The sequence below is a fragment of the Chanodichthys erythropterus genome, chromosome 10 (genome assembly GCF_024489055.1).
Source record: "Chanodichthys erythropterus isolate Z2021 chromosome 10, ASM2448905v1, whole genome shotgun sequence".
In the NCBI taxonomy this organism is placed as follows: Eukaryota; Metazoa; Chordata; class Actinopteri; order Cypriniformes; family Xenocyprididae; genus Chanodichthys; species Chanodichthys erythropterus.
This window is the reverse complement of record NC_090230.1, coordinates 47,276,217-47,290,083: the sequence shown is the minus strand read 5'-3', so window position 1 is coordinate 47,290,083 and position 13,867 is coordinate 47,276,217. Positions and strand designations below refer to the sequence as shown.

The 13,867-nt window shown below is 40.4% G+C and overlaps 1 protein-coding gene across 1 annotated transcript in view; it reads left to right on the top strand.

Annotated features, from left to right (window-relative positions):
- Window positions 1-13,867, top strand: part of gbe1a (glucan (1,4-alpha-), branching enzyme 1a) — a 193,540-nt gene that overhangs the window by 68,244 nt on the left and 111,429 nt on the right. The window contains exon 7 of the mRNA XM_067397121.1: window positions 1,178-1,387. Coding sequence (XP_067253222.1) covers window positions 1,178-1,387 — 210 coding nt within the window. The remainder of the gene's footprint in view (window positions 1-1,177; window positions 1,388-13,867) is intronic.

Here is a 13,867-nt window from a genome sequence, read left to right as displayed (position 1 = left end):
CGGCGCTTTCTTCCACCGGCGAGTCCAGGCGAGTCCGCTGCGGGAGCCTCTTCAGACGGCGGCGAGAGCAGAAGGCGGCGAGCTTCTTCGGCTTCAGGCGGAGATCAGCGAAGAGAAGTAGATGTCGTCGCTGAAGGAGAAAACACTGAAATCCTATGGCGAAACGCCTGCTTATATAGCCCTATACCCCGCCCATTTCGGCGGGAATATTCGCGCGCTTTGTCGCCATAGGCCGCGCAGCTATGCCGCGCCGCCATTGGTTCAACAACTTGTCTATGAGTGAACCAATGACGGTGCAGTTACACTGCGTTATTGAAAAAGGCTTCAGCAGCGGGGAAAAAGGGAGACCTTTCCCCATACGCAGTACGAGTGAAGTATCGAAAGGGAACAGTTTTAACTATACAGATAGCTATATCCAATACGTAAAATTGCATGAATGAACAGGTGTAAATAGGCCCATTGTAAATCTGTTCTTCAAAGTCTAATTTAAACCTGAAAACAAACAAATATTTAAGGTTCTGCACTGTATCTACCTACGGGGCTGTTGAATACTTGAATCTGATTGGTTGAAGAACTTTCTGGGGGTAACAATAAATCCCACTGCAGTATATAAAAAAAGAAAGAGAACTCGATTAGTTGTTCACACTCAGGTATGTGCGCACAGAAATCCATCTCAGACAGCACACAAGTAGCAAATTTAATTCTCTTTTGCATCTTGAGAAAAACATTTGAATGTTTTAAATTGGCAAGACATAAAAACACTGGAGAATGGAGAACTGGAGAATGGCGGCGCTGCAATTGCGTCAAATGTCCCGAGTGTCTTTCACGCTTGCCCCAGTCCTTATTGCTGAAATATGTCTCCTATTTCTGAGATTTGCCATCAAAGGTGAATGTGGATAGTATCATTTTATAATTAGCTGCTTATTATGTATTCATAATAAATGACCTTTTTATTTTAGGCAATGTACAGTTGCATGGACAGTCCTGTGAAGTAAAGTAGGGTTACGTGCTTTGCTCAAGGACATGGTTTTGAAAATTCTGATTCGACCCTTTTGATAATTCTGATTCAAGCTTTTAACCTTTTGCTTACTACTTAAGATTTATCATCTAATAACCATCAACCTATCCAACATCTAACCAATTCACTGTACAAACCATGCATTCACTTTTCCCTCAGCCGCTTTGGCATTCCTGATGATCTGAAGCATCTGGTTGATACCGCACACTCCATGGGCATCACGGTTCTGCTGGATGTGGTCCACAGTCACGCCTCCAGCAACACAGAAGATGGGCTGAATTACTTTGACGGGACCGACTCCTGCTTCTTTCACGGAGGCTCCAGAGGGAACCACTCACACTGGGGCAGTCGACTCTTCAATTACTCCAGGTGAACCAATTCTAAGAAATATGCATGCTGAATACATTCTGCTCACATTCCCAACTCTTGTTCTGTTCAATTAGTTCTCATTTGTGAATGTCAAACAGCCCTTGAGTTTTCCAGAAGCATTAACATGTAATGGAAAACTAATGGATCTTAATGGCATCTTAAGATGTATAAGAGGTACTCTAGTGTTTCCTTGAACCATCACAGCTGTTCATCTATGATACCTGTTTATTACTGGGCAAGTGTGGCATGCCACATGTGGTACTTCGCTGCTTGTAGACAAGCTCTTTTTGGTAATTCTTCAATCCTTGTCACCTTACTCACAATAAGAACCTTAAAAAATTTCTTCTCCCCCTTCCTCATCTCTGAGATGACAGGCTCTCTTTACGCCACCTCACAGCGCTGTTCCATTAGAGGTCTCAGTGCTGCCCTCCGTTGCCCTCTTCTGTAATGGGATTTCACATCATTGTTGTTTGAATCTGAAGAGTCATGCCTCACCCACCAAAATGATAGTCCTGTCTGGCGGTTACCTCTGCGAATGAACATTGATTTTTGGTCATATCTTTGTTATTGATTCTGGCTGTATTGCTTTTGTTCCCTCTGCTTCTCTGTTCTTTGCCGCTGGCGATATTTAATGTTTTTACATAGCTTAGAGATGGGATAGAATATCAGCTCTACCAGAATACTGGTCATTGTTCAAGTTGATTACATTGGTCTTTCACAATTGATAGAATGTTTAATGACATTTGAGACACATTATCATTTAATATTTTTTTAAAGGATTAGTTCACTTTAAAATGAAAATTAACCCCAGATTTACTCACCCTCAAGCCATCCTAGGTGTATATGTCTTTCTTCTTTCTGATGAACACAGAGTTATATTAAAGGGTTAGTTCACCCAAAAATGAAAATTCTGTCATTTATTACTCATCCTCATGCCGTTCCACACCCGTAAGACCTTCGTTAATCTTCAGAACACAAATTAAGATATTTTAGTTGAAATCCGATGGCTCCTTGAGGCCTCCATAGGGAGCAATGACACTTCCTCTCTCAAGATCCATAAAGGTACTAAAAACATATTTAAATCAGTTCATGTGAGTACAGTGGTTCAATATTAATATAATAAAGTGGCAAGAATATTTTTGGTGCGCCAAAAAAATAAAAAAAAATAACGACTTATTTAGTGACTGCCGATTTCAAAACACTGCTTCAGGAAGATTCTGAGCACAAATGAATCAGTGTATCGAATCATGATTCAGATCATGTGTCAAACTGTCAATGGCTGAAATCACGTGACTTTGGCGCTCTGAATAGCAGATTCGATACACTTATTCATTTATGCTCCGATGCATCTGAACCAAAAATATTCTTGTCACTTTATAATATTAATATTGAACCACTGTACTCACATGAACTGATTTAAATATGTTTTTAGTACATTAATGGATCTTGAGAGAGGAAATGTCTTTGCTCCCTATGGACGCCTCACAGAGCCATCGGATTTCAACTAAAATATCTTAATTTGTGTTCCAAAGATTAACGAAGGTCTTACGGGTGTGGAACGGCATGAGGGTAAGTAATAGATTACAGAATTTTCATTTTTGGGTGAACTAACCCTTTAATAAATATCCTGATGCATCTAAGCTTTATAATGGCAGTGAACGGGACCAACGAGTATGAAACTCAAGAAAGTGCATCCATCCATCAAACGTTCTGAAGAGAAGCAATGCATTTGTATGAGAAAAATATCCATATTTAACAAGTTATAAAGTAAAATATCTAGCTTCCACAAGACTGCCTTCCATATTCAACTTACGAAGTGTAAAACTCTCGTAGATCAAAACACTTGTGGTACATCCTACTCCTTCCGTATTTAACTTACAAAAAAGCGTAACTGACGCAATGGTGGAAGCTAGATATTTTACTTTTATGTTTTTAATATTTGTAATTTTTGTTTTAGTTAACAACAACACTGACTTAAATGGCTGAGCTACTGTTTAGACTGACTGCTTTGTTGTGATGATTTCCTGAACATTTTTATGTATGTAATCTTACTTTCTTTTCTTTTTTTTTTTCATCATTTTTCTTGTGTAATTTCCTGCTAGTACTCTCAGCCATCAAATGTTGAGCCCGAGATTTTGTCTTGTGCTCAGGGAGAGAAAATATCATGAAACCTTGGAAACTGCATGCCACAAAGCATAAAAAACACATATAATGAAAGAACAAGAGCATTAAAACTCCTCATCTCTCATTCTCACAGTCCTGTAGAATTAATATTGAAATAACACAGATGGTTTTCAAATAATCTAATGGCATTATACTCTGCACACTGTTATTATATATACTTATTAAGTTTCAGATTGTTTATTCAGACAAACTAATCAATGGTTGCTTGGCATTTCTTGAAAGAAACTCAAAAACAACAGCCTGTCTATTCTAATCTTGCTTTTAATTAACTTGCATTGTAGCTAATTGAGAGATGCCAATTTATTCCAATGCATTGTTTTGACTTTCTTCATTTATCTGTCTTTGATTTTTGAGTTTAATTATTCTGTTGAAAAGGCATAGTGTTTTTGGATGTGGTTCTGATAGTTTAATATGTATTTAATTTGATGATATTTGACTTGTTTTCTTAGCTCACCTTGCAACTTGATCTGAGTGTGTGTGTTTATTTAGTGATGGAATAAAAGAACAATAGACGTACAGTTTCAAAGCTTGATATTGTGAATAATTTATTTATTAATTCTGTTTTATTTGTTAATCTGTTATTTTGTGGACTGTTGTTTGAAGGCTTTGATGTTGTTGTTTTTTTTTTTCTTTCAATGTTTGTTCAGACCCAATTATTTTTGATACTGATGAGGGATTGGTAGAGTGGCAGTAATATATTGATTCTTCTTTAAAGTCTTTCATCTGTGGCCTGCTGCAGTTGTTGGCGTCTCTGTGGTGTAAATGAGCCTGTCTCATCCACCCCTTACCTCTGTCAATTCTCTCTAACAATCTCCTCTCTCTATTTCCTTTGCATCTCTTCATCATGCATAAATTCAGAGTGCTTGAGAATGAAGTGTCTAATGCTTCTGTAAAAGTTGTTTTGTGATGAGCATTGTTCTCCCTGGGTGTTTACGTCTTTTGAAGGTGATTGTAAATGATAACTGTGTCGCCTCCATCTCCTTCAACTATTCTTATTGATTTGACACGGCCCGTCGGAAATAGCCCGAAGGATGACCCCGTCACCCTCATTTCCATTAAAATCCAATCAGAAGAGGCATGCCTCACTTCCGTGGGTCCGTAAACGTCCGTGACGTCCCCTGATCTGATACACTCTGTGTTCGAAACCAAACACAGAATGTTCTGTATGAAGGTTTAAAGAAAGGTTTCATATAGGCTTCCAAAGCACCATAATGTCACGTCTAAAGATCTAGAACAAATTCCAGTGAGCTTTAGACTTGACAAACAAATATTTAACAAGTATAATGCATCTTTCTCAGGAGAAATGATAATATAAAAAATATCATGACATTTAGTATTATTTACTATTTTAGTCTATATTCATATTTTGAATTTGGTTTTATTTTTGTATTTTCAGTTTAACTTTTAGTAATTTCTTTATAGCTTTTGTCATTGTGATTAGTTTTTATTTAGTTTTTATTTCAGTTTTAGTAATTTTAGCACTTCATCTTAACTTATTTTATTTCAGTTAGTTTCCAAGGCAACATTTTTGTTTTAGTTTAAGTTAGTTTTTCATCTAATCTTTATATTTTATTTTATTTCAGCTTTATTTTAATTAAAGAAAACAATGTTTAATTGTTTATTTGACAATAATAACACTGATAATAATACTTGCAGAACTTTGAAATATCTGGCAACGTGATTCAAAGCCAACTTTTTACCAAGTACCTCACAAATTAAAATGTTTACTTCATATCATCAAGTACAATGTTCTCACTTCAACTCTCGAAACAGCACCATTGTATCCCTATAAAAGACATGAAAAGACGTTTAAAAACAAAGCCTGGAGACTGAAAGAGTAAACCTACTGCAACAGATGCTGTAATACGCACTTGTTTATTTCATCTCAGATGACAGCTTTGTTAGTACTGGCTGGCCGTCAGCGTGTATTAGCAGCTGTCCTGCAGAAGACTTCACTCTGTAATTAACACTGTGTCTGGAGTTGTTTGCAGTCTAATTACATGTTTGATGAGCTCTGTTTTTCATCCATTGACACTCTTCGCGATGGCCGTAAAGATGGTATCTGTGTCTTTTGCAGTCAGTCAAAACAGCCTCAAGTCAGACCGCGCGGAACAGTGACTGAAGGAATTGTTTTTTATCAAAGTGAATTAGTCGTACCCTTTGAGTTTTGCTCGAAAATGTGTTTCATCCCATGAAAATTAAAAAGGGATAAACCTTTTCGATCCTTTCATGCGTAGGCTGCAGGCATCATTAGGTAGGTGCAAGTGACGCCTTTCTGAATTTGAAACAAAAGTACAAAGAACTAAAAAATCAAACAACTAGAGACAAAGCTAACAGAGCAAAACAAAACAATGTATGGCACCGCAGCTAATATCTAAGTGCCAAAGACAGCTCGCACATGGCCATTTTGCATTGTTTGTGTGTGTGCGCGCAAAGGCTCAAATGGAAATAGACCTCATTAGGTTTGATATACAAAAGGATTGTCTGTTGCATTTATTTTTTAATTTAATTTTTAAGATCAGAAAGAATGCCGCAGGGCACACAGGCAAAAAGTCTTGTATTGATGAAATTTTAATTGCCTTAATCTAATGAAGCACCCATTCACATCTTGGAGTAGGCACTTGAACAGCTAGTTTTGGAAGGAAATTAAAAATGTAAATTTCTTTTTAATATAAGGTATAGATGATCTCATAAATAAATAAATTCAATCAAAACTCTACTAAATGCTAAAAATTACAACATGAAAAACACTGATTTGTGAGGGCATCGAATTTCAATTTCAACTTCAACCAAATTAAACTGAAATTAGGGTACACTTGTTTTTCACTATGTCAGGATTATGTTGTTTATTTCTTGTTTTCTCTTTCTTTCTCTTTGGTTACTCATTATGTGCTCTTTTGTTGCTTTAGTTACTCATTATTGCCACCTGTCTCTCATTAAGTTTCCTTTGTTTGCCCTGTGTATTTAAGCCCTGTGTTTCAGTTACTCCTTGTCGGTTCTTTTTGACACTAACAACGGTCTACACCAGACAATGGCCATGTCTGGTGTAGACACAGTGTAAGTGTGGTTTACGTTACTAATGTTTGCTCTTGTTATCTCCTGCATGTTCCCATTCAGTTGGTCACATTCGGCGTACATCGGTCAGACCAACGAATAGGATTCCTATTCGTCAGTCTGTCCAGCGTACATCTCTGTTCCCTCCTTTAGGGAACGAGGGTTACCCTTGTAAACGAGACGTTTTGTTTAGTTTAATAAAGACTTCATATTCTCTGAATTCTCCTTGCTTCATCGCTGTGCACACTACAAGCCACAAATAGGGGACAACAACAAACAAGTCTGCATGCTCATTAAAGTTTTAGATATGTCTACTTTGTGACTTGAGATTAAACTATGTCCATGCTTCTTTAACTACTATGTATACAGTAGTTCAAATTCATGGTGGCTTAAACTTTTTCTACTATAGTATTCAAACTGCTCTTTATAAGTATATAAACCAGGGGTGCCCAATTCCGGAGATCTACCTTGCTGCAAACTTCAGCTCCAAACCTGAGCAAACTCAACTGAACCAGCTAATTACGATCTTCAGGAGCACATGATAATTACAGATAGGTGTGTTGGATCAGTGTTGGATCTGAACTCTGCAGGTAGGTACATCTCCAGGAATGAGATAGGGCACTCCTGATATAACTGTTAAACTGGCTCCTGGCTAGTGGCCCCCAGGTATACAGTATTGAGCTTGAGACCCCTGGTTTAAAATTTAATAAAGTGTACAATCTGGACCAAAGGCCCGGGTATACTTCATTTTATCACTGTTCCGCTCTGTCAAGCACAGCTTTCACAGTATAGTCAACCGCAGATGAGCGCGAATGGATGAGTTCGACTCATGCAGAGTACATTTGAAGAGTTCAGATGCAAAAGTCTCTAAGTGCCATCTGAAATTTTCTTCTGAAATAAGCATTTTAATCAAGCTTGTATGTTTAGGTTCAGTAATTTCACTTTAACCCTATACCGCACGCATTATGATAAATCTATAAAAAAAAAAAAAATAATTGACACATTTTGTCCAGCTGATTACTAACAATATCTCTTATGTTTTCAACTACTTGTAAATCATGAGAAAAATTCCCATTCTAAACAGTGACACGGGGCAGTGCAGTCGCCTGTCAATGACGTCAGTTACCCTTTGTTACCGCCTTTACTGACGTAGAAACCACATGACAACAGTGCCGTGGACAAATGCGGAAGTAGTGTCTAGCGTCCAGCAAACCACTAGCTTGCTTCAAGCAGTTCCTTATTTACTTCTTGCGCGTTTTATGGTGGATTGTGTTACTTATTTATGGAACATAATTACTGTTTACCATCTACCGCTGGTTCTGTCGACAAGGACAGCTCCCGTAAACTCATGACCGGAAAAGCGGAAGCGGCGCCGGCGACCGTGTCATAATAAAAGTCCCGCTGCTCGTGAGACGTGTGTTGATCAATCGCTCCAGCTCCTCGTTCAGCTCCTGCAACACTCGGTCCTGCTCTGCTTCAGACTAAAGTAACGTTAATAATCGCATCCACGAACATGAGTTCTTCCAGACTCCAATCCCTATTCTTTTGCACCGTCCGTTGAGATGGAGACCACATGTCCCAAGTTTCCGCTCTAAAACTTAGCGTCATCAAACTATGCCTTTGTTTTGAATAGGCTTCTAGCGACCTCTAGCGGAAAAAAAATATCACAAATTGTACCTTTAAGGTACTTTGATATGTTGCCATATGGCAACAACGTACAATAGTGGAAATAACTTAGAATAAGTGTAAGTGTCAGGTATGGAAGGACGAGGACTCAAATGCAGGTTAGAAGGGCATTTATTAATCAATAAAAATAAAAACAAAAACAACAGGTTTGGGGGAAAACAGACTTGACTTGACTCGACTCGACTCGACTCGACAAAAGGAAACACAAGGGAAGATACAACGACGAACCAGCACAGGACTGCAAACACAAGGAGAATAAGTAGGAGAGCAAACAAGGCAGGTAATGAGGGAGGACAGGTGGGGCAAATCAACCAATAATGAGGTAACAAGGTGGGCAGGGTCAAGACAATAGACATGAGAGCATATGGCACAAGAAACACGTGACAAGCCATGTGCTCACACCAAACAAAACAAAGACACAAGCACATGGCCAATGAAGAAAAATCACAAGCCATGTGCTTACACAAGACGAGACATGAACACGTGACTATGGAAACTCATAAGCCACGTGTTCACACAAAACAAGACAACATGGCTACGTTCACACTGCAGGGCTTAATGCTCAATTCCGATTTTTTGAAAAAAATTGATTTTTTTGCAAGGCCGTTCACATTTTCAATTAAATGCGACCTTTTGTGATCTCCTGTGTGAACGTGAAATGACCCAAAAGTGACCCGCATGCGCAGAAGAGTACGCAACGGTCAACGACGTCACTCGTTGTTTGCGGAAGTAGACGGCCACCTCGTTTGTTCCAGGCTTTAACCTCCTTGTATTTGGCTCGGAGGCTTTTTATTTTTCGCTGGCATTGGAGCCAGGATCGTCTGTAACCACGCTCGGCCATTTTGCTGGAAATGTTTTCGTAAACCGCCCGGTTCCGATAAGAGCCCTCGAGTTTGGCCTGAATAGAGCTGTCACCCCAAATATTAATTAAATCTGTGACCTCGCTTCCCTTCCATTGACTGGTCTCAGCAGCATCGTCCGCCATGGTTGTTGTTTATCTTCTCGTTCCCGCCTACTTCAACGCACAATTATGACATTTGTAGCGTATCAATGACGTATGGGTCGGATACATGTGGTCTGGCCGTTCAGACGGAGGTCGCATTTCAAAAGATCGGATACGTATCGGATTCAGGACCACATACCGAAGTGGCCTGGGTCACATTTGAAAAGATCGGATCTGTGTCGTTCAGACTGTCATGAAAAGATCAGATACAGGTCGCAAAGGGGCAAAAAAATCGGAATTGGGTCGTTTCAGCCTGCAGTGTGAACTTAGCCCATGAGAGCACGCAGCCCGTGAAACACAGACTGCGTGCTAACACAACACAAGACAAAAACACATGAAAGCACGCGGCAGGTGGAATAACCGCGTGCTACACAAAACATGAGACAAGGGCGCACGGCAAGTGAAAGAACACACAAACCGTGCGCTTACAATGAAGACAGGACTGGGAGCGCGAGTGTCTGAATCCCGACACGAAACCGAAACCAAACTAGACACGAGTGCCGGGATCCGAACACCACACTCCCAAAATGAAACAAGGCACGCAGACAGAGCGCACAGCCCCGAGAACACTCGAGACTGTACGCTCACACAAAAACACGACAAGAATGGGAGTGTCAGAGCTCTGTCACAAAACAAGAAATAAACTAGACAGAAGTGACAGAACCCTGACAGTAAGTGTATATATTTATTTTTTTTCCTCAGAAATGTTGTTTGTATTGAATTGGAGATATTATAAGCTTTAGCAGTAATTATAAACAATACCTTATACTTATTTTCCAACATCTTATGCTTTTCCATTCTCTTTTGCTGAATAATGCTGTATATTCTTTGAGTTTCATTATGTTTTTCATGAATATTATTTAAATTGCAAATATAGACAGTTAAAAACAAATCTAATACTGTTCATCATGTATCATAAAACATTGACATAAAACCAAAAACATTGCAGTTCATGAAAATTCAACATTACGCAATCTTATGAGAGGAAGGTTATGAACATGAACCCCCATAATCCTTGAAACTTCACCTTTTTTCTGTACGAAACTTTAAAAAGCATTTTTTTTTTTCAGAGGTGAGACACGTGTACACATCACATTTGGTGCTCTTCACCCTAACAGTACACTTACAGCCACCTGCACCTGTCTTTTTGAGACACAATGGTAGGACAGTGGTAGGTCTGGGCCAGTAGTACTGGCTGTGGTGGCAGATCTCTGATGTCGATTTAATCTATAATACAAATGCCATGGCAGTCCTTAACATACGACTAATCAACATTATATCACTAGCATTATTTTTTATTTTTTTTTTTTCTTATAGCTTAACAGACTGCAGCTGGCCTTTGCTAACTATCTAACCTATTATAATAATGTCATTCCATTATTGCGCAGTGTTGCCATATGGCAACACAGACATTTTTTCGATTTACCAAAAACTAATTTCATAACTTTTGAGTGGTTAATATGTCATCATACCTTACCTGAGATGATGTTAACATTTTTTTTGTGAATGTGACATGGGCAGGTCCTTGTTTGTTACTGACGTTTTAGTTTGCTTTCAGCAACTACCGACAAGAGATGGCAGTCTGTCAGATATCGCGTCACCGAGAAAAAAAAAAAAAAAGCATGTCATGTGACTTAACCAAAGCACATCATTGGCTAAACTAAGGTCTTCTCTTACCAACAAAAAAAACTAGAATGTTCTCTTAAAGAGACGGTGGCAAGGAAAGGAACACAAAGAGTATGTTGCCATATGGCAACACTGTGCGGAGGGTTAATGCCAATTAATAGGTCATTTTAGGTCAATAGGTCATTGCCATGTAGCGATGTACAGTTATTAATCAATTTATGGATGAAATATGAATATCATAATTCAGAAAGCTTTATGACGTTCATATATCGACCCAACGGGGAATTAAACATATATGGTGAATTAACTACAACGAATTATAATCAATCACATATATGATTAGTTCTGGTTGAATAATTATGTGGAAAACTATCAGTTCGTCCACCGAAACGGACAATTATCCACAGATTATCATGACAGAAATGTTATTCTCGGGCCGGGAGACTAACTTTCTATCATAGCCTTCAAATATAGAGCAAGGATATTAGAATCAGAACGTTAAAGTGACTCGGTTGTTGCTAAAATGAGCAAGTGAACAAAAAGCATGGATAAAATGAGTTTAATATACGAAACGGGTAATACACAGGTTATACGGCTAAATGGACACAAGTAAATACAAATACATACAAAGTAGAGGGAAAGGCAGAAACGAAAGAGATGATCAAAGCAGGTCAAATTGCAACAGTTCACCTTTAAGAGCCAGCAAGGAAACTCAGTATTTAAGATCGTAAAAACGTTATACTTGCATAGGTTAGTCAGGGTGCTTGGAGTTTTGGAGCGCTCGGTTTGATAGTTGCTTCTTCTTCCGGAGGTTGTTTCGGCGAAGTTTCAAACGAAGGTTTAACTGTTGTAATATGACCGGAAAATAAAGAAGAGAGTCCGTCTTGACGGCAGGAACTCGTGCAGAAAACTTGTGCCACCAAAAGACGCGTGTCATGGTGTTTTAAAGACAACAAACCAGAACGCCTTACTGATAACGTCCTCCAATGATAGCGTTGCAATTTGGCGGGTTTCCACATTCCTTTGTCCTGTCTCCCGAATAAATTTATGGTATGTTGAATCAGTGCATTTCCTTCATAGTATTATTAAACATTGAACGATGCATTTGGCAGAAATGTAACGTACATGAGTGAATAGCTCGGATTCACAGCTTTACGGAGAGATCAAACTCGACAGGTGTCGCTCGTCATACAAAGAACTTTACACTCTATTACTATCGTTTAACATGAAAACTAACCTACTACAGTCAATTCTACGATTCTATACTAGTAACACATACATGCAGCGAGCACTACAATGGCAGGTACATTCATATTTGCAGGTATAATATTTGTGTATACAGTCTTTGTATGTGAGTGTGTGTCTGTGGGTGCGTGCGTGTATTTTCTCTTTTTATGACCGTTTGGAATTCGGGCCTGTCTTTCGAAACCCGATCCGTGGCGTTCGCATCTCCTTTGAAGTCACAGAGGAGAGGTTTGGGACTTATCGAAATAGTCATAAAAAGAAGGTCTCGTGATCCATTAGTGTCTGCCGGGCCGGAATCGATGTAAGATTTACAAACCAAAGTTCCGTGAATTGAGGCTTAAACACAGTTTATGGTGGGACCTGCTCATCCTTGAGACTGTGCAGACCCTACAGTTTCCCCCTTTCGGCCAGTGAGGTCCCCGTGCGGATCTCGTTGGACGGTAGCGAGGTCGGATGGCACAGATGTCGGACAGCAGGTGGTCCCTACTGGTCCTCGGTCTTTGGGTCGTCGAAGGGAGAGTCCATTTCGATGAGATTTGGTACGTTCTCCATGTTGGTGCCTCCTCTCCTTGGTTTCCTCTTGAAACCCCGGGGAAGGGCAGGCAGGCACTTGTCCATGGACGCTTGCATCCCCTTCATCCTCTTGAAAAGGATGAAGGCTAGGCCTAGGGTCAGTATGTATCCGATTGCCATGGAGAGGCAAAGGGCTGTGTCGGCGGCAGTCCAAGCTTGGGCTATAGGTGAGCTGGTCAGAATGGGCAGTCGGGAGAGTGCTTGGAGGGCGGCGTCGACAGGAGCAATGTCAATTAACTGGGACCCCCCTTTCTCAATCCTCAGTTCCAGCTCGGGGGCCAAAGTGAGGTTGTGGTTCATGAAAAAGGGTGGGATCTCCAGTTCTGACTGGTACTCCTCACTTGAGATGTGGTACAAGGCCAGGTCATCGAGGTGGAGGATGGCACCCAGGGGTACCTGGATCCACATGCTTTGACTGGGCAGGCTGACCCGAGTGGCAGTGTCGTGCTGATCGTAAGTCAGGGTGGCGGTGCGAGTGGGAGTGTTAACAAGCCATCGATTGCCCACAATCTCAGCTTGTGTTCCGACGATTTGGGTGCGAGGCTTGGCCTCGGCAGGGCAGCGTGTGTCGCTGATCATGGGCTGTAACCCGCAGATTCCTTCAGTATTGTCTCTGAGGAAAGGTTTGCTAGGGCAGAGGTAATGAATGTCTTTGGTCAAAACACACATGCGTAAATTGGGAGCCAGGTACAGTTGGGGGTTGCTGTCGTGGTATGCTACCACAGCTGGAGTGTGTATCTTGATGTGGGTGTTACCCTTCCAAAACCCGACATTGACAATGTCTTTGAGTCGGTAGATGTTATCTGGTTCGATGATAGGTAGGTTTAGGAGGAAGGCCAACTCCCTTTGTTCGGGGTCGACATGCAGTAGGATGGCACTACCCAGGGAGTAGGCAAGGTGGGTTTGGATAGGGTCCGTGGGTCTGACGGCAGCAGAGGCCAGCACAGTTTGTACGAGGCTCAGGGGTACGAGGTATGGGGGAATCCTTCCCATGGCCAGGTTGTCCATGGAGGAGCTCACTTCCCGCAGCATGTCCGTCATTAGAGCAGTGACGAGCTGAGTTTGGGCGAAGTCATTTTGGAAGACAGTAAACAGTTGCTTCCTTGAGT